Raw genomic sequence first — 27,852 nt, 5'->3', positions numbered from 1 at the left:
GTCAATAAGGCAACACCCATATAGATTAGAGCCAGTAAAATTAGTTCAAGTGTGGAAAGAAATTGAATTTATGCTTCAAAATGACATCATAGAGCCCAGTCCCTGTAATTGGAGTTCGCCCGTTGTCATGGTGCCGAAATTGGACGGATCACAAATATTGATTACCGAAAAGTGAATGCAGTAACAAAGGCAGATTCATATCCTATTCCACGATCGGAGGATTCTATGGCAAAAGTGGGACAGTCAACATTTATCACAAAAATTGACTTGCTGCGAGGATATTGGCAAACATCCTTATCGGAAAGGGCGAAAGAGATATCAGCTTTCATGACACCGGACGGTCTATATCAATGCAAAGTAATGCCTTTTGTTATGAAGGATGCACCAGCAACATTCCAGAGACAAACAAATAAAGTGACTGAGGGACTGAGCAATTGCGCTGTTTACACTGGTCACTTAATAGTTTTCAGTCAAACGTGAGAGGAACATTTTCAACACTTACAGGAACTATTCAATCGACTGCAGGAAGCCAATTTGGTTGTGAATTTGGCTAAAAGTGAATTTGCAAGAATGCAAGTTACATATTTAGGCCACACTGTTGGACATGGTCAAGTGGCCCCACAAGATGCAAAAGTACATAAGAACATAAGTAATAGGAACAGGAGAAGACCATTCGGCCCCTCGAGCCTGCTCCACCATTCAATAAGATCATGGCTGATCTTCTTTTGTTTTGATTTCCACATTCCCATCTAACCCTGATAACCTTTGATTCCCTTGCCTAACAAGAATCTATCTACCTCTGCCTTAAAAATATTCAGTGACCCCGCCTCCACCACCTTCTGAGGCGGAGAGTTCCAAAGACACACAACCCTCTGGGAGAAAAAAAATTCTCCTCATCTCTGTCCTAAAAGGGCGACCCCTAATTTTAAAACAGTGCCCCCTAGTTCCGGACTCACCCACAAGAGGAAACATCCTTCCCATGTCCACCTTGTCAAGGCCGTTCAGGATCTTGTATACTCCAATCAAATCACCCCTCACTCTTCTAAACTCCAGTGGAAACAACCCCAGTCTGTCCAACCTTTCCTCATAAGACATTTATACCCCTCCTTAAATAAGGAGACCAAAACTGTACACAGTATTCAAAATGTGGTCTCACCAATACCCTGTATAACTGAAGCATAACATCCTTACTTTTATGTGCAACCCTTCTCGTAATAAAGGATCACATTCCAATAACCTTCTTAATTACTTGCTGTGCCTGCATACTAAGCTTTTGTGACTCATGTACTAGAACACCTAGATCCCTCTCCACCTCAGAATTATGCGGCTGTTCTCCATTCATCCATTCTCTGCTTTTTTGTTCTTTCTACCAAAGTGAACAACTTCACGTTTTCCCACATTAAACTCCATTTGCCAGATCTTTGCCCACTCACTCAACCTATCCATATCCTTCTGCAGCCTCCTCGTGTCCTCTTCACAACATACTTTCCTACCTAACTTTGTGTCATCTGCAAGTTTAGCCACCATGTCTTCACTCCCCTCATCTAAGTCATTGATGTAAATCGTAAAAAGTTGAGGCCCCAGTACAGACCCCTGTGGGACTCCACTTATCCATCCTGCCAATCAGAAAAAGACTCATTTATGCATACTCTCTGCTAGCCAACCAATCATCTATCCATGCTAATATGTTACCCACTACACCATGCACTTTTATTTTCTGCAATAACCTTTGTTGTGGCACCTTATCAACTGCCTTCTGGAAATCCAAGTACAGTACGTCTACAGTCTCTCCTTTATCCACAGCACATGTTACTCCTTCAAAAAACTTCAATAAATTTGTTAAACATGATTCCCCTTTCACAAAACCATGCTGACTCTTCCCAATTGCCTTGAGCTCTTCTAAGTGCCCAGCTATAACCTCCTTAATGATTGGTTCTAATAACACACCCACGACAGACATCAAGCTAACTGGCCTATAGTTTCCTGTTTTCTGCCTCCCTCCCTTCTTGAATAGAGGGGTTATATTTGCTACTTTCCAATCTGATGGAACGTTTTCAGCATCCAGTGAATTTTGGAAAACTAACACCAGCGCATCGACTACCTCATTAGCCACCTCTTTTAAGACCCTAGGATGTGGTCCATTGGGACCAGGAGACTTGCCAGTCCGCGGCTCCATCAATTTGCTCAGTACCATTTCCCTAGTGATTTCAATTTCACCAAGTTCCTTTCTCCCATTCACCTCCTGATTTACAGCTATTACTGGAATGTTTTTTTGTATCCTCTATAGTGAACACAGAAGCAAAATATTTGTTCATTTCTTCCGCCATTTCCTTATTATCTACTATTAACTCCCCACTGTCACTCTGTAGAGGACCACTACTCACTTTACTTACTCTTTTCCTTTTTAAGTACCTATAAAAACTCTTGCTATCCATTTTTACATTTCTAGCTAGCTTCCTCTCATACTCTTAATTTCTTTCTCCTGGTTAACCTTTTAGTCATTCTCTGCCATCTTTATATTCTGTCCAATCATCTGTCCTGCCAGTCATCCTTGAGTTGTATGCTTTTTCCTTAACTTTGTTGCTTTCCTTAACATCTCTAGTTAACCACAGGTGATGGGTCCTCCCCTTAGACTTTTTCTTTATAGTAGGAATGTACTTATTCTGAATACTCTGTAATATCCCCTTAAATGTCTGCCACTGCTTCTCTGTTGATCTATCCTCTAGCCTAGCTTCCCAGTTCACTTCAGCTAGCTCAGCTTTCACTCCCACATAGTTGCCCTTGTTTAAGTTTAAGATACTAGCCTTAGACCCACTCTTCTCCTTTTCAAACTGGATGTAAAATTCAATCATATTGTGGTTGCTGCTACCTCGGGATGCCTTTACTCTGAGGTCATTAATTAATCCTGTCCCATTACACAATGCCAAGCCTAATATAACCTGCCCTCTGGTTGGTTCCAGAACATGCTGCTCTAAGAGATAAACTCGAAATCATTCCAAGAACTCCTCATCCAGGCTATTACTGTCAATCTGAGTTTTCCGGTTATGTCTAGATTAAAATCACCATGATTATCATCATCCCTTTAACACAAGAACTCAATGTTTTCTCTTGAATACTTTGTCCTACACTGTGGCTACTGTTAAGGGGTCTGTAGATCACTCCCACTAATGGCTTTTTCCCCCTACTAGCCCTCATCTCCACACAAACCGATTCTACATCCTGATCTCCTGAACCAAGGCCATCTCTAACGATTGCACCAATGTCCCTCTTTGATTAACAGTGCTACCCCTCCACCTTTACCCAGCTTCCTATCCTTCTTGAATGTCATGTACCCTTCAATATTAAGGACCCAATCATTGTTGTCCTGCAGCCACGTCTCTGTAATTGCTATCAGATCATATTTATTTACTTCAATGTGGGTCAAAGTAAAAGCTATTGTGGAATTCCCAGTGCCTACAGCGAAACGGGATGTTTTGAGATTTCTAGGCATGAGTGGATTTTATCGGAAATTCATGCCAAGCTTTAGTAGTGTACTTGCTCTGCTGACTATATTATGAAAAAAAGAACAGAAAATTCCAATGGACACAGGAGTGTCAGGATGCATTTGACAGATTGAAAGCTGTAGTAACAACTACACCTGTTCCATCAGCACCTGATTATACACAGCAGCTGAAGTTGGCTATTGACTCCAGTGATGTGGGTGTTGGTGCACTATTGCTACAGGGAGATGAACTTGGAATTGAGAAGCCAATAGGATATTTCTCACCGAAGTTGAATGTACACCAGAAGAAATATTCAACTATAGGGAAAGAGACTTTAAGTTTGGTGTTAGCTTTGCAGCATTTTGAAGTGTATGTTGCAAATAACTCTTGAGAGAAAGTTATATATACTGACCACAATCCTTTGAAGTTTCTGGAAAAGTTTCAGAACAGAAACACAAGACTGTTTTGGTGGAGTTTATTATTGCAGCCGTTCAATTTACAAATTATGCATGTGGCTGGATGAGAAAATGTGATTGCATATGCACTGTTAAGAGCTTAAAATTTGAAAGAATTTGGATGTTGGCAAATGAAGAATGGACTGGAACGAGATCTATTTTTACAAAAGACTTGTGTATATATTTTCATGATTAATGCATGTGCACTATTGTGTAATAGTTTTGTTTGTATAGTTAAATGTAGTAAGGAATAAGAAATGTGATCAAAAAGAGACAATGTTTTTGGAATTATGATGGCTCATTTTTTGTTAAGGAGGGAGATGTGGGAATGGATATTTTTTTTAAATATTTTGGGGAATATTGTGCTATTCTGTAAAGAAGGCTGAGTGTCTGTGTGTGTGTGATTTAATTAAGCTGGGCAAGAGATTGATAGGACTCAGGTTGTCTGAAGGGTTGGAAACATGGAGAGGATAGGGGTGTTAAGCTTGAGGTACAATAGATTAGATCTAACATTTGCATTTTTAGATAAATTGAAAGTTTGTTTGAATGTCAAAGGAGAGTCAGAGGTACAAGAAACATGTTTGCACTTTGCAGGAGTTCCATAGGTAAACAGTGGTGGGGATATTATATTTCATTGACCCAAAAAGCAAAGACAAGATGAAAACATGAACAATTTTATATTTGGAAGGGTTTGAGTTTCAAAGTTAAAAGTTTCAGTTTCATTTTATTCTTCGTCTCATCCGGCGCCTTAACAAGAAACTTTGTCTCTTTCTTTCAGGTGCTAAGGAACGCAAGCTCCAACAACTCATCGACACCAACGCCCATCCAGGACCCTCCACCCCTGCCCATCCCTCTGACCCCATCCCATCTTCTAATCCCAGCCCCGGCCATGTATTCACTATACCCCCCGACCTTCCCCTCTCTGATGCTGAATGTTCAGTGCTCAACAAAGGAGTCAGTTTCATACCCTTACGCCCTCATCTCAATGAATTTCGGGCTTGGCACGATGCTGAACTCTTCTTCCGCCGCCCTCGTCTCCGTGCTCACTTCTTTGGGCAGGAGTCCTCTCCCCGTTCAACAGATCCTTTTACCCACCTCCAATATTCTCCCTCCACCTGGACCCCGCCCTCTGGATTCTTACCTTCTCTTGATCTTTTCATTGAGAACTGTCGGTGTGACATCAGTCATCTCAATTTTTCTGCCCCTCTCACCCACTCTAACCTGTCTCTCTCTGAACTCACTGCACTCCGTTCTCTCAGGTCCAACCCCAACATTGTCATCAAACCCGCTGACAAGGGTGGTCCTGTTGTTGTCTGGCGCACTGTCCTCTACCTCGCAGAGGCTGAGCGTCAACTCGCAGATACTTCCTCCTACCTCCCCCTGGACCATGACCCCACCACTGAACATCAAGCTATTGTTTCCAGGACTGTTACTAACCTCATCTCCTCTGGAGATCTTCCCTCCACAGCTTCCAACCTGATAGTCTCCCAACCTCGGACGGCCCGCTTCTACCTTCTACCCAAAATCCACAAACAGGACTGTCCCGGCAGACTGATCGTGTCAGCCTGTTCCCTCCCCTCAGAACTCATTTCTTCCTATCTCCCTTTTCTCTCCCCTTGTCCAGTCTCTTCCCACCTACATCCACGATTCCTTTGATGCCCTACATCATATCAACAATTTCCAGCTCCCTGGCCCCAACCGCCTCCTCTTCACCATGGACGTCCGATCCCTCTACACATCCATCCCCCACCAGGATGGTATGAGGGCTCTCCGCTTCTTCCTCTAACAGAGGCCCGAACAATCCCCATCCACCACAACTCTCCTCCATCTGGCTGAACTTGTTCTCACACTGAACAATTTCTCCTTAAACTCCTCTCACTTCCTCCAAATAAAAGGTGTGGCTATGGGTACCCACATGGGCCCCAGCTATGCCTGTCTCTTTATGGGGTATGTGGAACATTCCTTGTCACAGGCCCCCTCAAACAACTTTTTCTCCGGTACATCGATGATTACTTCGGTGCTGCTTCAGGCTCTCATCTGGACCTGGAAAAATTTTATTAAGTTTGCTTCCAATTTCCACCCCTCCATCACTTTCACATGGTCCATCTCTGACACTTCCTTTCCCTTCCTTGACCTCTCTGTCTCAATTTCTGATGATAGACTGTCCACCAATATTCATTACAAGCCTACCGACTCCCACAGCTACCTCGACTACAGCTCCTCACACCCCGCTTCCTGTAAGGACTCCATCCCATTCTCTCAGTTCCTTCGCCTCCGTCACATCTGTTCTGATGATGCCACTTTCCAAAACAGTTCCTCTGACATGTCTTCCTTCTTCCTTAACCGAGGTTTTCCACCCCCTCACACCTTCCTCTCCCTCCCAGAAACATGATAGGGTCCCCCTTGTCCTCACTTATCACCCCACCAGCCTCCGCATTCAAAGGATTGTCCTCCGCCATCTCTGCCAACTCCAGCATGATGCCACCACCAAACACATCTTCCCTTCACCCCGCTGTGGGCACTCCGTAGGGATCGTTCCCTACTGGACAGCCTGGTCCACTCCTCCATCACCCCCTACACCTCAACCCCCTCCCACGGCACCTTCCCATGCAACCGCAGATGGTGCAACACCTGCCCCTTTACTTCCCCCCTCCTCACCGTCCAAGGGCCCAAACACTCCTTTCAACTGAAGCAGCATTTCATTTGCACTTCCCTTAATTTAGGCTACTGCATTCGCTGCTCCCAATGCGGTTTCCTCTACATTGGAGAGACCAAACGCAGACTGGGTGACTGCTTTGCGGAACACCTTCGGTCTGTCCGCAAGCATTATCCAGACCTCCCTGTCGCTTGCCATTTCAACACTCCACCCTGCTCTTATGCCCACATGTCCGTCCTTGGCCTGCTGCATTGTTCCAGTGAAGCTCAACGAAAACTGGAGGAACAGCACCTCATCTTCCGACTAGGCACTTTACAGCCTTCCGGACTGAATATTGAGTTCAACGATTTTAGATAATGAACTCGCTCCCTTCCACCCTCATCCCTTTTTGATTCCCTTTTTTCAATATTTATTTTTTATATATTTATTTTTTCCCCAGCTATTTCTATTATTATTTTTAAAATTTATTTCCACTCATTGTTTCATCCCCACCTTTTAGCCTATTTTGATCTTTATTCCCACATCGTCCCCTCCCCCCACCCCCACTCGGGCCATCTGCCCCTTGATCATCCTGCTTTCTACTCTTAATGTCACCATTAGCACCTCCTTTAGCCAGACTCACCACCATTGACACCTCTTCAACCTTTTGTTTATGACACCTTTGGCATCTCTCCTTTGCTTCCACCTATCACTGGCCCCCTATCCAGATTCACCTGTCCCACTCCCCGTATACAGTGTTTATTTCACCACATTTCTACTTCTCTTTAGTTCTGAAGTCATACGGACTCAAAACATTAACTCTGTCTTTCTCTCCACAGGTGCTGTCAGACTTGCCGAGTTTTTCCAGCAATTTTTGTTTTTGATTGAGTTTCAAAGAGGTGTGAGAACAATGGAACTGAGATGAAAGGGTGGGTAAATGGTGTTTTAGAGTTGCTGTTGAGCTGGAGATAGTTGGAGCTATTGAGTTATAGCTGGAGCTCTGGGCTGCGAGGGGGTGCAGTTTGAATCACCCATCCAGTCACACCAGAGAAGTCTTGAGCTGTAGCAAAGTTTTATTCTGAAGTGGATTCCATCGCAGAGTGGAAGAGGGTAAAGGTCATGTGATGTGCCTTTATTGAAGCTACAGCAGTTTGCTTTGTGTAATATTACTGGGTTTCATTATAGGAAGGATGTGATTGCACTGGAGGGGGTGCAGAGGAGATTCACCAGGATGTTGCCTGGGATGAAACATTTAAGTTACGAAGAGAGGTTGGATAGAATTGGGTTGTTTTCTTTGGAGCAGAGAAGACTGAGGGACGACCTGATCGAGGTGTACAAAATTATGAGGGGTATGGACAGGGTGGATAGGGAGCAGCTGTTCCCCTTAGTTGAAGGGTCAGTCACAAGAGGGCATAAGTTCAAGGTGAGGGGCAGGAGGTTTAGGGGGGATGTGAGAAAAAACTTTTTTACCCAGAGGGTGGTGACGGTCTGGAATGCGCTGCCTGGGAGGGTGGTGGAGGCGGGTTGCCTCACATCCTTTAAAAAGTACCTGGATGAGCTCTTGGCACGTCATAACATTCAAAGATATGGGCCAAGTGCTGATCAATGGGATTAGGTAGGTAGGTCAGGTGTTTCTCACGTGTTGGTGCAGACTCGATGGGCCGAAGGGCCTCTTCTGCACTGTATGATTCTGTGATTCATAGTAGACATCCATAAGGCAGTGTTGCCTGGAAGGTTCTTACTTGTGAGTTTTACCAATTATAGAGTTTTGGAGGGGGGAGTGTTTTGTAAGGCTAACCTTGTGTAACTGTAACCTTGTGTGCTTAAGTCTGCTTTTATTTTTGTTAATAAAATTTTATTTTTAATGTTCAAAATCCCAAAAAGGTTACTGGACCTCTTACTGCTGAGATCGGTACGTTATCTCTTTCCCAGAAGATTAAAAAAAAGGTTAGGCCAAATTTCCCTCTGGGATTTGGTTTGTACAGCAATTAACACCGGCTGTAGTCAATATGCTTATCCTCAGCCCCCAACGCCCCCCCTCACCCTGCCCTACACCCAGTAAGCACTAGCCCTTACCCAGCCAATTTGTGCAAGTAGCCTCCTTAGTCTTGGCAGGTTTCTCAGCAATAAACTCTACTGTCTATATTCTATTTGTTGCATCACAAACACTGAAGAGAGATGGAGGGTCAGCAAGGGGAACTGGGCAGTTAGTGGATGGGACCACGAAAGCGAGTATGAGAGTATGGAGGTGGTGCTGGGAGGGATAGGGGTTACATGATATTGGAAGGAGACAGCAGCTAGCAACGGAATGTGGTACCAAGCCTTCACGCTACGTTCTACCCCTGCTTTGTGACCTCTCACTGGCTGCAGCCTGGGTGAGTCTTTCCCCTAATGTCTACTCATACCTTCTCCTGATGGAAGGGGGTGGGGAAAGGTTGGAGAGAGGAGAGAAAGGATGCATGTACAACACATCATAGGTCTGATCGCCAGTCCGTTCTGAGTGATAACAATAAGGACGTAAGGAAAAATATAACAAGAACTAAGAGCAGGAGGGGGCCATTCGGCCCCTTAAGCTTGCTCCATGAGATTGGATGATCAGATATGACCTCAACTCCACTTTACTGCCTGCCCCCCCCAAAACCCTTGAATTAAATCAAAAATCTGTCTTAACTCAGCCTTGAATATACTCAATGGCCCAGCTGCCACTGCTCCCTGTGGAAGAGAATCCCAAAACAGAGTGAGAAGGAATTCTCCCTCATCTCTGCCTTAAAAGGGTAACCTTATATCATATATATATATATGTGTGTATGTATATATATATATATATATATATGCATATCCTTATCTGATCTGAAGGATGTAGGGAGGGGCATTTCAATTGACATTTCTGGACTATGGTGGGAACGGTCAATCTGGGCTCCTTCCCCTCTTAAACTGACCAGTTTCCCTTGCTGAACATTGTCAGTGTCTAGACATTGGGCAACGCCAAGATGAAGCTTTGCCTCATTGGCATCTCGCAGGCGTATAGCCTGCTGGCGCTCATGGTAAAGGGTCCTGCATGAAGAGCTGATAGCTATTTAGAGCGAAGATATCAGAGGGAAGCCAGACCCACGCCCCTCCCAGCAGGGTAAAACCCAGCACATTCAGGAGAGGGGGGAAAAACACACAAAACTCGAAGCCAATGAGGGAATGGAGCAGAGTCACTCTAGACGTCCAACAAGTGGGAGGAATTCAATAGTTAAAATGTACCTTAACAATGACATTCAAAATAAAACACAGACCCATTCGTGTCATAATCCTTTAAAAAAGAAAAGTTTTAATTGGGGAGGGAAGGGGGGGGCGGGTAGGACAAAGGGTTACAAAAATGTTTTTAATTTTAAGCAAAAAAAAAATACAATTTATCAACAGCCAACTGTGTTTAGACACATAATAAAACTACATGACATTTAAGTGAAAGGCACCAATATACTGAGTGCTAAAATACAAGAGCTGCAAAGGGCCAAGGGTGATGCAGCCGGTCAGCAGAATAACAAATAGGTTCTGTATTGTGACATTTATAATATCAAAACACTTTTTCATATGCTGCGCTATACACAAATCTTTTTTTTTAAAAGTATTGATTTAATACGTAAATAGCTCAAAAAGTTGAAATGTTTTTTTTTTAAAAAAACTTTTTCTCTTTAAAAAAAGAATTATGTCCCAACTTCAGGAGATTCAGAGTGAAACACCAAGTGAGTCACTTGTCCGATGGACAGCTCCTGTTGGTGTGCAAACAAGCTGTAAGATTCCTGCCTGGCAATAGCGCCTCAGTCTCTGGGTGCCCATGCCCCACGGTGAATGTCTCTGTCTTTCAATTAATACTTAGCGATTGGTTAAAATGAAATCCTCAGTAGAAGGCAGCTCTTTGGGAACAATCTCCTTCATCGTAAGGCTCCCAATGCACAGAGCAGGCACAATGGCGTGCAGCGCGCTTAAAAACTGTGATCGCCACTAAGAAAAACGGCTCATGATTATATCAGAGACGTCAACTCAAAAAAAAACAAAACACCACACTGCATTTTTTTTATACAAAAATATAAAAGTTAATATCTTTTTACAGAGCAATAGAAAATCGATCACCAAGGAACTGTAGTTGGCGACACCATGATACTTGAGATTAGGTAGCATGAGGTTACGATGAATGTGCGACTTGGGTCGTACGCTTGTCTGTCGGGGCTTCAGCACTATACACTAAACACTGTCAAAGGTTTAGGTTCGGCCTTCCCAGGTAACAAAGCAGGAGGGTGCCCAGTGTTCCACTTCCTCAGCTCAGAGCTTCTCCCTGTCGGAGGAATCGTAAACGTTGTTATGAAGATTTGAGGTGTCCCAGGGGCTGAATGTTTGAAATGAGAAAGGCTTTGCAATTCACACAAAGGGGCAGGCAACGCTGATAAGCGGGGCCTGGATTTGTAGGGAACCTTACAGGCATATCCCTCAGTAAGGTCTCAAAAACGCTTCCAAATTATCCCTATCAAATGAAGCACCCTAAAGAAATATCAGAGCCGCAGTAAGATGGCCCAACTACTGTTGTGGGGGTGGGAATGTAGAAAGGGTATACCTGCATCGGAGGTGGCTACGTGAAGGTTCGTTTGATTGGTCCCTGGGATGAGGGGGTTGTCCTATGACGAGAGGCTGAGTAAATTGGGCCCATATTCTCTGGAGTTTAGAAGAATGAGGGGTGATTGCATAGAAGCAGACAGGATTCTGAAAGGGCTTGATAGGGTGGACACTGAGAGATTGTCTCCGCTGGCCAGGGGAATCTAGAACTAGTCTCAGAATAAGGGGCCGATCATTTAGGGCCGAGATGAGGAGAAATCTCTTCACCCAAAGGGATGTGAATCTTTGGAATTCTCTACCCCAGAGGGTTGAGGATGCTGTTTGGTATCTCATGGAGAGGTCTGGAGACTTGTATGGTTAAACATAAACCATTTATTGGTAACTGGTAACTACATACATGTCCAAGGTGCTGCCAATCATTGGTGGTGTCTCTATGCCAGCTCCCTCCAGGTTCTACTCCACAGTCTACCACCATGTGACTCTTTACATCATACCGTGGGCAGCACTATTCTCCAGTCCCACATGAACCCTTACTCTGCCGAACACCCTTATACTACCATTGTAGTATATCATGCTCCATTGTTGAATTGATTTAAGGCTGGGATAGACAGATATTTAGTCTTTCAGGGAATTTAGGGATATGGGGGAGTGGGTGGGAAAATGGAGTTGAAGCCCAAGATCAGCCATGATCGTATTGAATGGCGGAGCAGGCTTGATGGGCCTTGTGGTCCACTCTCGCTCCTATTTCTAGTGTTCTTAAATACGAGAGAAATTGCCAGAGGTCCATGCTCGGAATATTGGGCGTTTCATGCTTACTTTCTCATCTACTTTCTTCCCCTCAGTGACATCATCCAAAAGCACAGCGTTAACTTTCACACCCAGCTGAACTCACCACCACCTCACTCAACTCATCCAATGTTGCTAATTTATCAGGCTGCTTATCTGACATCCAGTGCAGGAGGAGCAGAAATTTCCTCCGATTAAATACTGGGAAAACTGTTTTCAATCCCCACTGCAAACTCTGTTCCCTAGCTCCTGACTCTGTCCCTCTCCCTGGCAACAGTCGGAGGTTAAGCCAGTCTGTTCACAACCTTGGTGTCACAGTTGATCCCGAGGTGAGATTCTGGCTTCACATTCATGCCGTCACTAAGGCTGCCTATTTCCACCTCTGGAACATCACCTGGCTTCCACCCCCAGTCTCAGCTCATCTGCTGCTGAAACCCTCAACCGTGCCTTCACGCCCCCTCTAGACTTTACTATTTCAACACATGCCTGGCTGGTCTAACCACATTCCACCCTCCGTAAACTTGAGATCATCCAAAACTCTGCTGCCCACCGTCTTAACTCACAGCAAGCTCCGTTCCTCGATCACCCCTGTGCTCAGTGACCTACATCGGTTCCCCGTCAAGGAAAGCCTTGATTTCAACATTTTCATCCTTGTTTTCAAATCCTTCCATGGCCTCACACCCCCCCACCCTCCCTATCTCTGTAATCTCCTCCAGCCCCAAAACCATCCAAGATATCTACGTGCCTCCAATTCTGCCCTCTTATGCATTCCCAATTTTAATCACTCCGCCTTTGGTGGCCGTGCCTTCAGCTGCCTGAGCCATCAGCTCCACAATTCCCCCCCTAAATCTCTCTACCCCTTTCTGTTCCTTTAAGCCATGCCTTAAAACCTAGTTCTTTGACAAAGCTTTTCACCACCTGTCCTAATAGCTCCTTATGTGGGTCGGTGTCGAAATTTGATTCATAATGCTCCTTGTGGAGCACCTGGGGATGCTTTATTACATCAAAGCTTCTATATAAATGTGAGTTTTTGTTGTATGGGCCCATGGGAGATTAAATGAGCCTACAAGCAAAGGAGTAATATGAAGAAGCTAGGCATCCAGAGTCTGAGTCAGCCTCTGTCTTCCTACTCCCCATGGTGTTGAAGTGATTAGTTAAAGGCAGCAGGCATTTTGTGTCCATTTCCTCATCGTTAAATTCCACCCGAGTGATGTCAAGAATGTAGAATGCTCTTGCTATGTGCCACCTCCACTCATGAACTTGCTGGAATCTTACGAGGACAGGGGGAGGAGGAGGGGGGCAGGAGCAGGAGCAACATCTGGTGCCACCCTAGCACTAACCACAACAAAAACATGGTATCCAAGGGCACCCAAGAGGCACTAAGTCAGGTGTTTTTCCCTTTCTAAAGTAGGAACACAGCTCTCCAATTTCATGTATCTCTACATCACATACGTAGGATTACGTAGCTGTTGGAGAAAGACCATGCGGCCCAGTCTATGCTAGCGTTTAAGCTCCACTCGAGCCTCCTCCCACCTTTTCTCAACTAACTCGATCATTGTTAACCCCCCACCCCCCATCACTTCTCCTTCTTCTGCTCACTTAGCTTCCCCTTAAATGTATCTGTACTATTTGCTTCAACCACTCCCTGTGTGGCAACGAGTTCCACATTCTCCCCACTCTCTGGGTGAAAGAGTTTCTTCTGAATTCCCTAATGGGATTTCTTGGTGATTATCTTTATATTGATGGTCCCTAGTTACGCTCTTCCCCACAAGAGGGAACATTCTCTCTGTATCTTCTGTTGCAACAGAAGATACAGTGAGGCTCGGACAAGTGGACAAAGGAGGGAGGTGGATGGAAATCAATCATGATCAGCTCCCCCTTTTTGGAGAGTGTACACACAAGTGAACATTGGGCCGAGCACAAGATCGGATCCACCTGGAGCACTGCAACGAGACTGCCGACGCTGTGTGTCCAGGTCACACAAGGGGAATAGCTCACGGGCAACTCACTGGAGCGGCTAACTCCAGTTAGAGCACACCCCAGGGAAGGAGTAACGTCTTGGACAGTGGGAAAGGGGGAGAATTGAAATGGGGAGAAAGGAGTCACTTTACCCCAACACCACAGGCCCATGGTACCCTGCCCACTCCTGATGATGCACTGCAACCCGGAGACCTAAGATTAGGGAAGGGTATGAGACTTGCAAGGGTATATACAGTTTTAGAAATACATTTGGAAAATGCAGGGCAGTTAAGGAGAAAGGTCAGGGGTGATCCCTGGTCTGTGTTAACTCATCTCTGACAGGGTGGCAGAATAAGTGCCACAAACAAATCTGACTGTTCCTGTCTAAGGTGGGCAAAGGAAAATGTCAACCATCCAAACAGTTTACAAAGAAAGAGGCAAAAATTATTCCAAGGCAAAAATACCGTTTTGCACACCCGCATTTGTGATTAAGGTGACTGTAAACCATGGCATTGTTGGTGAGTCTGAGCTACGTAACAGCTGCTTGTGGCTTCCACCTCGACAGTAGGGGTTTGGCATGTAATCCAAGATGCAGTGTGGTGCTGAGGGAGTGCCGCACTGCCAGAGGGTCAGCGCTGAGGGAGTGCCGCACCATCGGGGGATCAGCACCAATGGAGTGCCACACCGTCAGGGCGTCAGTACTGAGGGAGTGCCGCACCGCCGGAGAGTCAGCGCTGAGGGAGTGCTGCACCGCCGGAGGGTCAGTACTGAGGGAGCGCTGCACTGTCGGAGGGTCAGTACTGAGGGAGTGCCGCACCGCCGGAGGGTCAGCGCCGAGGGAGTGCTGCACTGTCAGAGGGTCAGTACTGAGGGAGCGCTGCACTGTCGGAGGGTCAGTACTGAGGGAGCGCCGCACCGTTGGAGGGTCAGTACTGAGGGAGAGCCGCACTGTCAGAGGGTCAGTACTGAGGGAGAGCCGCACTGTCAGAGGGTCAGTACTGAGGGAGAGCCGCACTGACGGAGGGTCAGCGCCGAGGGAGTGCTGCACCATCGGGGGGTCAGTACTGAGGGAGCACCGCACTGTCAGAGGGTCAGCGCTAAGGGAGCGCCACACAGTTGGGGGGTCAGCGCTGAGGGAGCGTCCTGCCATCGGAGGGTCAGTGCTGAGGGAGAGCCGCACTGTCAGAGAGTCAGTACTGAGGGAGTGCTGCACTGTCAGAGAGTCAGTGCTGAGGGAGCGCCGCACTGTCAGGGGGTCAGCGCTGAGGGTGCGCCGCACTGTCGGGGGGTCAGTACTGAGGGTGCGCCGCACTGTCAGGGGGTCAGCGCTGAGGGTGCGCCGCACTGTCGGAGGGTCAGTACTGAGGGAGTGCCGCACCGTCGGGGGGTCAGCACTGAGGGAGCGCCGCACCGCCGGAGGGTCAGCGCCAAGGGAGTGCTGCACCGCCGGAGGGTCAGTACTGAGGGAGCGCCGCACTGTCGGAGGGTCAGCGCTGAGGGAGCGCCGCACCGCCGGATGGTCAGTACTGAGGGAGCGCCACACCGCCGGAGGGTCAGTACTGAGGGAGTGCCGCACCGTCGGAGGGTCAGTACTGAGGGAACGCCGCACTGTCGGAGGGTCAGCGCTGAGGGAGTGCCGCACTGTCGGGGGGTCAGCGCTGAGGGAGTGCCGCACTGTCAGGGGGTCAGCGCTGAGGGAGTGCCGCACTGTCGGAGGGTCAGTGCTGAGGGAGTGCCGCACCGTCGGGGGGTCAGCGCTGAGGGAGTGCCGCACTGTCGGGGGGTCAGTGCTGAGGGAGCGCCGCACTGTCGGAGGGTCAGTACTGAGGGAGCACCGCACTGTCGGAGGGTCAGTACTGAGGGAGTGCCGCACCGTCGGGGGGTCAGCACTGAGGGAGCGCCGCACCGCCGGAGGGTCAGCGCCAAGGGAGTGCTGCACCGCCGGAGGGTCAGTACTGAGGGAGCGCCGCACTGTCGGAGGGTCAGCGCTGAGGGAGCGCCGCACCGCCGGATGGTCAGTACTGAGGGAGCGCCACACCGCCGGAGGGTCAGTACTGAGGGAGTGCCGCACCGTCGGAGGGTCAGTACTGAGGGAACGCCGCACTGTCGGAGGGTCAGCGCTGAGGGAGTGCCGCACTGTCGGGGGGTCAGCGCTGAGGGAGTGCCGCACTGTCAGGGGGTCAGCGCTGAGGGAGTGCCGCACTGTCGGAGGGTCAGTGCTGAGGGAGTGCCGCACCGTCGGGGGGTCAGCGCTGAGGGAGTGCCGCACTGTCGGGGGGTCAGTGCTGAGGGAGTGCCGCACTGTCGGAGGGTCAGTACTGAGGGAGCACCGCACTGTCGGAGGGTCAGTACTGAGGGAGTGCCGCACCGTCGGGGGGTCAGCACTGAGGGAGCGCCGCACCGCCGGAGGGTCAGCGCCAAGGGAGTGCTGCACCGCCGGAGGGTCAGTACTGAGGGAGCGCCGCACTGTCGGAGGGTCAGCGCTGAGGGAGCGCCGCACCGCCGGATGGTCAGTACTGAGGGAGTGCCACACCACCGGAGGGTCAGTACTGAGGGAGTGCCGCACCGTCGGAGGGTCAGTACTGAGGGAACGCCGCACCGCCGGAGGGTCAGTACTGAGGGAGTGCTGCACCGCCGGAGGGTCAGTACTGAGGGAGCGCCGCACTGTCGGAGGGTCAGCGCTGAGGGAGCGCCGCACCGCCGGATGGTCAGTACTGAGGGAGCGCCGCACCGCCGGAGGGTCAGTACTGAGGGAGTGCCGCACCGTCGGAGGGTCAGTACTGAGGGAACGCCGCACCGCCGGAGGGTCAGTACTGAGGGAGCGCCGCACCGTTGGAGGGTCAGTACTGAGGGAGAGCCGCACTGTCGGAGGGTCAGTACTGAGGGAGAGCCGCACTGTCGGAGGGTCAGCGCTGAGGTAGTGCCGCACTGTCAGAGGGTCAGCGCTGAGGGAGCGCTGCACCGTCGGGGGGGTCAGTATTGAGGGAGCGCCGCACTGTTGGGGGGTCAGCGCTGAGGGAGCGCTGCACTGTCGGAGGGTCAGTGCTGAGGGAACGCCGCGCTGTCGGAGGGTCAGCGCTGAGGGAGCGCTGCACTGTCGGGGGGTCAGCGCTGAGGGAGCGCCGCACTGTCGGAGGGTCTGCGCTGAGGGAGTGCCGCACTGTCGGAGGGTCAGCGCTGAGGGAGCACCGCGTTGTCAGAGGTTCAGCGCTGAGGGAGCACCGCACCGTTGGGGGGTCAGCGCTGAGGGAGCGCCACGCCATCGGAGGGTCAGCGCTGAGGGAGCGCCGCACTGTTGGAGGGTCAGTACTGAGGGAGAGCCGCACTGTCGGAGGGTCAGCGCTGAGGGAGAGCCGCACTGTTGGAGGGTCAGCGCTGAGGGAACGCCGCACTGTCGGAGGGTCAGCGCTGAGGGAGAGCCGCGCTGTCGGAGGGTCAGCGCTGAGGGAGTGCCGCACTGTTGGAGGGTCAGTACTGAGGGAGAGCCGCACCATCGGAGGGTCAGCGCTGAGGGAGAGCCGCACTGTCAGAGGGTCAGCACTGAGGGAGCGCCGCGCTGTCGGAGGGTCAGCGCTGAGGGAACGCCACAATGTGGTTGGTGTTGGCCTCTGGCTCAGATGTTAGAGCAAAGCTTCTCTTCCTGATCCCTCAATTGAATCCAAACCAGAACAAGTGGTGGGTCATCTCATTAGCATTTATGATTACTTACTGATTGCAAACTGGCTGACGGACTTACCTGCATAACAATAGCGGCTACACATCCTTGTGAAAATTAATGAGCTTACATTCATACTTCAAAAGTAATTCATGTTTCATAGCATATGAGAAGGCTGTATAAAATGTAAATCTATATTAATGACAAAATTCCTTGTGATTACACTTTATAAATATTTTCCCGCACTTGCTTTACAGAGTTATAGTTTCCTCACAGCACTTGATCATTTTTTTCTAGTTTTTCATTTATTATTGTGCCCTGCTTAACACATTGTTTGTTTATTTATTTATCTTTCCTTTTTTTTTTGATTTATTTTGTGCCAGGATTGTTCTTCCTCCTCCTCTCCTATCTCTTTCGCCACACCTACCCAATTCCTGGGAAGCAAAGCTGTATTGGACAGAGAGTTTTGTTCATCTCTGGTACCGAGAGGCAGGTTTGAAGGATGTGGTGAAGTATTGGCAGGCTCTCCTCCATGGCTACGTTAGGGTTAGGGTTAGGGTCAGTGTCGGGGTAGGGTTTTAGTGAGGGAGCTCAGTGTGAATGAGATTACTATTGGAGAGTGGACAGGTATTACCTGCACAAATTTTGATGTTCTGCCATTGTACCCACCGACCTGGTCCACTTTCTCGTTTTAGTGCAATTTTCTTTCCCCAAGCCTGTCCATTCACCACAGGGCGCTTTTGCCTGCTGTGTCGCTCTGAGGTAATTGCCTACATTTCTCCTCTCCCCACTTTGAAGCTTTTGCACCATTGGCTACCAAGCGGCATTTCAGTGTTTAGCCTCGGTCCAAAGCTTTCAACCTGCTGGCTTGACAGCAAGACAGGCCCAACACAGTCAAACAGGTATCTGGAACAAGGGCCGGCCTTAGCAGGGAGCGGGGATGATGCACCCGGCATTACCCCGCGCCCCAGGCACGTTAACATCCGACTTCAGTGGGAAGCTCGCTTCTCATTTTAAACACAGGTCTGACTAAGGCCCGGAGCCGTCTCCACCAACACCCCCAACCCTATCCCAACCAACGTAGCAAGAATCCTGGCCACAGCAGAGTGATTTAAAACCAGAATTTTGTCTTTAATGACTCATTTTGAGCCGAGCATATTTCGTACCCTGGAGGAGCTGCGACTGAGGAGACTGGAACCAAAACCTCCACTCACACCTCGGCGGGCCAGACAACTAGGAGAATGCTCTCCTCCTTAAAACGTCCCAGCGACATCGCAGCCTGAAAGTGATACAGCTATGGGTTTGAATGGGCTAGTTATTAAATATGCAGGGTGTACTATCCAGGTAGAAACTCCGTTCTCACCTTGAATCAAATGTTCTAATTCCAAGGTGCCTGACTTGTTGGAATTTGACAGGCGGAATTCTCAGTGATCGGTAGGGGTGAGAAATTTGGCTCAAATTGACATGACGTGTTGTAAGTGTTCAGTTCTCCAATGGGGACGGCTGAGGAACCTATCACAGAGCTGACAGGGTCCTTCTCATAGTAACAGGTCGCCTGTAAGGGGCTGTGATTGGGAGACACTTTAAGTTTACTGTAGGGGGGCGGAGGAGTGAGGGGGCTGCTATCGACGAACGACAGTCCGGTCCTGACGAGAGGCTCGCCGTGGCCCTGGTATTGGCAGGACGCAAACATGCAGCTGCTGGCAGTGCCGGGGGGCAGCCCCATCAGGAATTGGCTCACTGAAGTCCGTTGCTGGGCTGCCACACTGCAGCTGTACGGGAGCTGGTCGCTGCTGCCTTGGTCCAGGTAACAAGCTGTAGAAACCCTGCCTTGGGAGGCTTGTGCCAACCTGCAAGACGACTCCGGCGCTCGGTACGCTTGGTATGGCTGGCCGGGGTCCGGCTGCCCATTCGGCATTTGCAGCGGCCACTGTGCCATCGGCTGCTGTGGGCTGTTCAAAGGCTGGACCTTCAGCTGCCCCGTTAACTCCGAGTACCGGGGCCTTTGCAGTGTGGATTGCTGCAGGTTCCTCTTTAGCGACCGCAGGGCCGGCACCTTCTCCATGTTGACTTGCTCTGCGCAGCTCATCCTCTGCGGGGTGCAGGCGATCTGTTTTTGAGGGCTGTGCGAAATGAAACTCTGCAGGCTGGGAGGGCTACACACGCTCATTCCGAGGGGGTTCTGCAAGGAAGATCCCAGCGGGTTCTGGACCCCGGGTTGCATTTCATTCATGCTTGAATTTTGGAGTCCAAATGGCATCGCGTCCTGTGACCCAGAGACCGCTGGGTGTTGGGGGGCAAGCAGCAGCGGATTCTGTGCTGCAGACACCATGGGGCTCTGGGGGCTAGGCATCATGGGGGTCTGGGGGCCAGGCATCATGGGGGTCTGGGGGCCAGGCATCATTGGGGTCTGGGGGCCAGGCATCATTGGGGTCTGGGGGCCAGGCATCATTGGGGTCTGGGGACCAGGCATCATTGGGGTCTGGGGGCCAGGCATCATTGGGGTCTGGGGGCCAGGCATCATTGGGGTCTGGGGGCCAGGCATCATTGGGGTCTGGGGACCAGGCATCATTGGGGTCTGGGGGCCAGGCATCACTGGGGTCTGGGGGCCAGGCATCATTGGGGTCTGGGGACCAGGCATCATTGGGGTCTGGGGGCCAGGCATCATTGGGGTCTGGGGGCCAGGCATCATTGGGGTCTGGGGACCAGGCATCATTGGGGTCTGGGGATTAGGCACCATTGGGGTCTGGGGGCCAGGCATCATTGGGGTCTGGGGGCCAGGCATCATTGGGGTCTGGGGACCAGGCATCATTGGGGTCTGGGGGCAAGTTATCATTGGGGTCTGGGGATTAGGCACCATTGAATCCTGGTAGCCAAGTGGCACTGAATTTTGACAGCCAGGCATTGCTGAGTTCTGGGTGTCGAACCCAAATGGGTTTTGTTGGCTGGTCCCCATTAATTTTACTTGCATTGGGTCAATGCTGTCCTGTGGGAATGGATTTGCTTTCGAGCTCTCTTTTGTCAGCATGTCCTCAACATACGACAATATAAAGTCGGAGGTGAGGATATCATTGAAATCATCTGGGATCGCAGTGCTGTCCATTTTCATTAAGGTCTCCTCCCATTGCTCCAACTCTTTGTTCTCCACGTCGACGTCCAGGCTTCCCAGAGTGTCGCAGAGGTCGTTTTCGTCAGTGCTCTTCTGAGACAGGATGTCCATGATGGTGGAAAGCGGGTCATCCTGGCCAAGGTTCATCTCCCCCTGCTCCGAAGAGTTTTTCCCACCGTTGGCTTGCTGCCAGAAATCGCCGGGCACGTTTAAAACCGCAAAGTCGTTCGCGAAGACGTCATCAATGCTAAACTTTGATTCGCCGTGCAAGGCATACACCGACGGGTTCTGAGTCATCATGGCGCCCAGAATCGAACTAGGGTTGATCCCGTTTTTACGGTCGGTGCCATTTGCCCCGGTGGGGACCTTCTTGCCACCCGTTCCTTTATCCCGGAATGAATCCAGGTGCCCCAAAAGCAATGCGTTGGTGTCGTATAGAACTGCCTCTCCTGTGGCAAAATTGAACGGCAACTGCATGGACCTCTTCCGAAGGTGTTCCTCCCCTTCTTCATTCCTGCGGATAAATTGGAGCACAGAGAGACACGTTACTTGCTGTTTTTATTAACTTAGGCTAGCACCTGTGGGCTTGCAGCCAAACAGCGCTCGCAATGAGCAGCTACCACAGCGGATCGGAGACCCCTGGAGTCTGGATTCTGGAGTCTGGCCCAGAACATGCCAATGGAATCAAGGCTTCAGGAGAGAATTTTTCCCAGTTGCTCAGGTTTCAGGCGTAGTGAGGAAACCTCTCACATCAGCTTTCCATCCCACCAAAGCTTCCCTGGAAGAGGCACAACCCAGGTCCAACGTAAGCATGCAAGTGAGGTCAGCCATGATCTCACTGAATGGCGGAGCAGGCTCGAAGGTTCGAATGGCCCACTCCTGCTCCTGGTGTCCTCACACTTTTCTACCTCACCAGCAGAACGTGAGAACTAGGAGCAGAAGCTGGCCATTCTGCCCCTCAGGCCTGCTCCACCATTCAACAAGGCCGTGGCTGACCTTCCAGCCCGGGTTCCATACCCCTCGATTCTCTGAGCATCCAAATTTCCATCGATCTCACCCCTGAATGACTGAGCCTCCACAGCCCTCTGGGGTAGAGAATCCCAAAGATTCACCGCCCCCTGAGTGAAGGAATTCCTCATCTCAGTCCTAAGTGAAAGACCCATTATTTGGACACTGCAACCCAATAGTTGGAGACTCTCCATCGAGGGAAAGGGGAGGCTCTTGGCCCCTTGACTCTTTCTTTTTTAGCTTGTTGTTGGGTGATCAAGGATAGGAGCTGCCTGGGACAGCTAGTGGTGTGGCTTGCCCCAGAATCCTAGATGGACCACAGGATCTCTGCAGGAGACTTGGCAGGAGTGGGGGTTGGGGGTAAAAAAAAAAACAGGTAAAAGAAACAAGCATGCGCTTTTTCAGGGTTCCTTACCCCTTTGTTCGCTGGTATTAATCCAGAGGCAGGAACGCACCACCCCCCCACCCCAAACTAACACTCTTCTTTTTGCTCTAACAAACCCAGCACTCCAGGCCCTTCCCTCCCATTGGGAAACTAATGAATAGCACCACAGGCCACTCGCAAGCCACCCAATTCTCTGTGTCGATTGCTAACAGGCACCAACGCGTGCCGCATAATGTCAGACTCTCTAACCTATCGCGCAAGAGCAAATCAAAATGAAATGCTAAAACCCAAGGAACAATTTGACATTCCGCGAAGCATGCACTTACGTCAAGGGTCTTTGCTTGCTGATGATGGAGTCGGGTCGACCACCTTTGTAAACCAGCCGAGCATTCGCCTGAACCCAAACCCAACTGTTTTGCTTGGTCAGCAATCTGAACACAGTCATTCCACTCTCTCCAGTTTTAATCACTGAAACAGGACAACATAGTGCGAGGTGAGACAAGGCTGCTGGCCCCTTCAAATCACTCCTCCCACAAACCAGCTGCACTCAGTTCAGACTCTACCCGGTCCACCTAATCTTAGCCAGCTGAGCCAACAAAATTTCTCCCCAACAAGTTCAAATCAAGAAAAACTCAAGAAATCCATTCCATTCATCATTGGCTAATTCTTAGACCATAAGACATAGGAGCAGAAATTAGGCCATTCGGCCCATTGAGTCTGCTCCGCCATTCAATCATGGCTGATACGTTTCTCAACCCCGTTCTCCCGCCTTCTCCCCGTAACCTTTGATCCCCTTACCAATCAAGAACCTATCTATCTCGGTCTTAAATACACTCAATGACCTGGCCTCCACAGCCTTCTGTGGCAATGAATTCCATAGATTCACTACTCTCTGGCTAAAGAAGTTTCTCCTCATCTCTGTTCTAAAAGGTCTTCCCTTTACTCTGAGGCTGTGCCCTCGGGTCCTAGTCTCTCCTACTAATGGAAACATCTTCCCCACGTCCACTCTATCCAGGCCTTTCAGTATTCTGTAAGTTTCAATCAGATCCCCCCTCGTCCTTCTAAACTCCATCGGGTATAGACCCAGAGTCCTCAAACGTTCCTCATATGTTAATCCTTTCATTCCTGGGATCGTTCTCATGAACCTCCTCTGGACCCTCTCCAGGGCCAGCACATCCTTCCTGAGATACGGGGCCCAAAATTGCTCACAATATTCTAAATGTGGTCTGACCAGAGCCTTATAAAGCCTCAGCAGCACATCCCTGGCTTTTATATTCTACTCCTCTCGAAATAAATGCCAACATTGCATTTGCCTTCCTAACTACCGACTCTTGATCTGATTTTTCTATGGATCTAGTACACACGACACTACAAGAAACAAAAATGGATCAGTAACATCGGCTAAAGGAAATATTATGGGCCGTAACTTCCTCGGTGCGGCAATCGGCACCAGATTGCCACTCCGTGCCCATTTACCTGCGCCAAATTTTTACCGTGCCTGTCTTGCCCGACCTTCCAGCTCAGGCCAGGCGAGATCCAGGAAGCACATCTGTCTCCGAAGTCCAGCACTGTCGAATTGAAGGAGGACATGCCCCCCCCCAATCCCCTTTTTTAAAGCAGGTAAGTTTAAAGGTCCCATTGAAATTGCCAGGCCAAGGGAAGTGAAAGGGATTTGGAGGGTGGGGCTGTTTGGTTGTCGGGTAAGGAGTCCCGTGCGGGTGGGGGAATTCATGGTGGGGGTGGGAGGTCAACGGGTGGGGCGGGGGTGGTTAGTCAGAGGTAGGGGAGTGCCCTGAGGGGAACGGGGCTGGGCCTTTGCCATAGTTACCCAGAAGTTAGAAGAGCTTTTAATTTTTCTAACTTTTCCTGGGTAACTATTAGTCTAACTCTGGAACCATCTGAACTATGTGATTTGAATTGTTTCCAGCGCAGGGCAATTGTCCAAAGAGGAAGTGTGCCACTTCTGGGCAATTGCTGTGCAAACCCTTACCTGGGAACTTCCCCAGAGGGATTCCCCAGTGCATTGGGCAGCCCCCAAATCCGACGCTCGGGGGAGCTTGGAGTTAATGGCTCAATATTGTACTGGTTTGGCAGTGGGGGGGGTGGGGTCGGAGATGGGCGAGGGAGGCTCAGTCAGAGATAGGGGGTGCTGGGCTGTGGTGGCGTGGGGCTGGGTGGGTGGAGGGCTGGTGAGGAGTGAAGGGCCCAGAGCTGGGCAGAGATAGTGGGGCTCTCAGAGTGGGCAGTGTGGGGTTGGGGTGATGGCTCGGAGTGGACAATGACTGCCGAAACGCTCACTGCGTTGCATAAGCTTGAGCATTCCCGACGTCCTCTCTCGGGTGCATACTGGGGAATCTCTCTGAACACTTTGCAAGGGAGAGACGCTAAACAGGAAGTGGAGGAATTTGGTGAGCAAGTCCAAAGGTAAAGCGCAAAATGTGCAAAACTTTCTTTGGACAATTTTGAAAGCAGGGGGATAGAAATAGTGAAGCAAATGCTTTTGGAAGAGGACTATCGAGAGAAGTATCACCCGTGCCCGAGAAATTGCCCTGAAACTAGAGCGACGGAAGCTAGGAACAAGCAGAAATCCAGAGTTAGACGGTAGAAGGTTTGGCTTGTGTGGACCAGCAATAGAGAAGGGTCTTCGATACAGAATGGAGAGAGACCATGGAAGGATTTGACAGCCCGTGCTAAACGCCCCACAGTCGATTGTCACTTCACCAAAGTGACAAAAGTGGCCTCTGGAACTCAGTCTCACATGCTAATGGCACTATTGCAGATTGTCCAATATACTGACCTGCCCCCCCGCCCCCCCCACCACCCCCCCACCCGCTCACCCATTATTTGATGGAGTATCTTCCAATGGTCCCCTTCGTCTCATTCACCAGCCTGCTTACCTGTTTCCCCTGTAACCCAGATACAGTCTTTGTTCGCTAGTCCTTTGTGATCTGTACCCCTCCGGGCTACGCAATATGCTAGTTGGTACGTCAGGCCAAAGACTGAAATCTACATAACGACCAGTTTGATCGGCAAACATAAAGAGAAGGCGGTAGGAAGGCGGAGGTTACACATGTGAGCAGTGTCTGTGTGCTGTAAGTGCACAGATTGCAAATTGACAGCTCTGTGTTTCGCTATGCAGATCCCTCCCTCTTGTGGAATGATGATAGTACCACAGGAGCAATTTACTCTCCTCCTCCTGTGTCTTCCGTAGATGCAAATCGACGAGGATATTAAACGGAAACAGGTGACAGGCAGCATTAACCAACCTAACGCCACCATCGCTTTTCTAAAATGGCTGTTCCAATCTCATCCTCACTTCCTTCCTTGTATAATATTTAAAGGCTTCAAACTCAAGCTTGACATCACCTAAACCCTGCTTACAGCTGGTCTTTCGTTGTTGCTGGACCCGGGTGGTCCTGCAATATGGGCCTTGGCCGCCCCCCCCACCCCCCGCCACCTCGCGTAGATTCTCAATGTAAGAGAAAGGTGGTTTTGGTTGTGTACTTACTTCTCACGTGATTATCAGCACAGTACATCATATCAGCAGCGTGGATGAACTGATAACCTGTACCTCGCATGCACAACTCCATTTCTGTGTAACCCAGGACAAACTTGCCCCTGTAAACAACCAAACGAGAGCACCCCATAATTAAGCAATTCAAGACAGCACATTCCTATCACACTCCTATCTCTAGGTGACCATCTCTGGCACCCCTTTCCCCGCTCCATTGCCCCCCAAACCCCAACACCTCCCCTCCCTCGTCAAGGCCTGTTCCTGGGTAAATGATCTACCCTCTTTGGCATCAGGAGGTTAAGATCCCCCTAGTCCATGCTCCCTTTGGGTATTGTATTGGCCTCCTCTGCTCCCACCCCCCCTGGACTTTTGAGGGGAAAGCCAGGATTCTTGCTCCTGACTTTGAAAGGGCAACTCTTGCTGACCGCGCTCTTGTGCAGATTCCGGTTGGAAGCCTCCTGACATGAAGGTCCACGCGTGCGGAATGGATACTCACTGAGAGACGGGAGAGCTGCAGAGTGCTGCACCAGTGAGAGTTAGGGCATTCCAGAGAGAGCAACAGAGGAGGACAATCGGATTTGAGTGATGCTGAGCTGAAACGAAGAAAGATGGGTAGAACCATGGGGATTCATACACGGGATGTGGGAGTTGCTGGCAAGGCCAGCATTTATTGCCCACCTTTAACTGCCCTCGAGAAGGTGTGGTGACCTGTCTTCCGGAAGAAACACAGTGCCTCGCTTGGCCATTTTGGAGGGCAGGTAAGAGTCAAGCACCTTGCTGTGGGTCTAAATCATGTCGGCCAGACCGCGCAAGGACATTAATGAACTGTCTGCCAGTTTGATGGTCAACATCACTGATGGTAGCGTTTTAAAAAAATATAATTAGCTGAATTTAAATTCCCCCAGCAGATGTGCTAGGATTTGAACTCATGTCGTTGGGTCATTAGCTGACGCATCTGGATTACTAGTCCAGTAATATAACCGCTATGCGGCCATAACCTGAAGGCCAATACCAAGGCTAGCACACAATCTCGTATCAGCTACCTGTGCGTCCCCAATTCCCCAGTTTCTTCTTCCCCCCCCACCCAGACTTGCTCTCTGTTACCTTCCCCCACCCTCACCCCTCCCCCACACAAACGTACTTGGTGTCACATGCCAGTGGTGTGAAGTCCAACTTGTGCTTGGTCTGGAATATCAGCGTCTTGGTCCGCACCTCCAGGATGGACGGAGGCTGGAGAGGGGTTGCCACAGCAAACAGGGCCAGCTGAGGGGGGATGGGGGCACCATCCTTTGCTTTCTTATTCTGCCCGTGTAAGAACTTCAGCCGCCCCTGAAAGCTCAGCGTCTGCAATGAACACAGATTAATGGATATAAACTCAAGGGCCATGTCAGGCCAGGTACATCAGTCCCAACCCAGAGCACATATTTACCTTCTCCCAAATACAGGAGAGCGGCTTCTCCGCCAGCCCAATTCATCTGGAATTTAAGGGGGCAGCATGCATGTACAAAGGTCAAGTTTACATTGGATTGGATTGCTTTGAGGGTTAGGTACGCACACTCACAGGGACAAGTTTGACTTGTCTGTCCCTCCTGTTGGCTTCACAATACCCACCACCAGAGCAGCCAGAGTGGGCAGTTGCCTCCTATAGGGGGGGTGGGGAGGGCAGGATGGGTGGGTAATGCCCAAGTCTCCATCAATGCTGCTCATGGCCAGCTGCCTTGCCGGGTCCAGCGAGCTCACCAGCGATGGGCCGTTCTCTGATCTGGCCTCCGTCTTTTTTTTTCACGAAATTGAACCTGCTGGCCTCTGTCCCATTCTGACGTCACCCTTAACCTTTTTGTCTCTGGTGTGGTTTTCTGGCAGAACAGCCAGCGAGAGGATGAGGAGAATTCGTGTTTTACACAGCAATCTGGAAGGTGCTGCCCGAAAGGGCGGTGGAAGCAGATTCGATAGGAACTTTCAAAAGGGGGAATTGCATAAATACTTTTAAAAAAAACCTACAGTGGAGTCGGGAAAGAGCGGGGGAAGTGGGTCTAATTTGTAGCTCTTTCAAAGAGTGGCATAGACACATTGGGCCGAATGGCCTCCTTCTGTGATGTACCTTTCCATGATTGGAACAGTCTCCTGACAACACTCCGAGATTAAGCCAGGCTGTTCACAACCTTAGTGTCGTCTTTGATTCTGAGATGAGCTTCTGGCCTCATATCCATGCCATCATTAAGACTACCTATTCCCGCCTATCGACTTCACCCACCTCAGCTCATCTGC

The 27,852-nt window shown here is 49.8% G+C and overlaps 1 protein-coding gene across 1 annotated transcript; it reads right to left on the bottom strand.

Moving 5' to 3' along the window:
* Nucleotides 1-9,863: 9,863 nt before the first annotated feature.
* On the bottom strand, nt 9,864-27,377 carry LOC144677484 (uncharacterized). The gene is made up of 5 exons (XM_078537562.1): nt 26,726-27,377; nt 25,579-25,688; nt 22,397-22,538; nt 18,932-21,191; nt 9,864-10,893 (listed from the first exon to the last, which is right to left on the bottom strand). The coding sequence occupies exons 1-4, from the start codon at nt 26,968-26,970 to the stop codon at nt 18,947-18,949; spliced, it is 2,742 nt and encodes a 913-aa protein (XP_078393688.1). The 5' UTR covers nt 26,971-27,377; the 3' UTR covers nt 9,864-10,893; nt 18,932-18,946.
* Between the last annotated feature and the right edge of the window lie 475 nt (nt 27,378-27,852).

This window comes from Cetorhinus maximus, unplaced genomic scaffold (assembly GCF_964194155.1).
Source record: "Cetorhinus maximus unplaced genomic scaffold, sCetMax3.hap1.1 HAP1_SCAFFOLD_2579, whole genome shotgun sequence".
NCBI classification, from domain to species: Eukaryota; Metazoa; Chordata; class Chondrichthyes; order Lamniformes; family Cetorhinidae; genus Cetorhinus; species Cetorhinus maximus.
The sequence above is the reverse complement of the archived record's forward strand: the minus strand, read 5'-3'. Positions and strand labels throughout refer to the sequence as shown.

Coding starts and splice junctions, on each gene's coding strand:
- LOC144677484 (XM_078537562.1), bottom strand. CDS start 26,970: ATGGCCCTTGAGTTTATATCCATTAATCTGTGTTCATTGCAGACGCTG. Junction 25,689..26,725: donor CCACTGGCATGTGACACCAA/GTACGTTTGTGT, acceptor GGTTGTTTACAG/GGGCAAGTTTGTCCTGGGTT. Junction 21,192..22,396: donor AGCAAGCAAAGACCCTTGAC/GTAAGTGCATGC, acceptor ATTTATCCGCAG/GAATGAAGAAGGGGAGGAAC.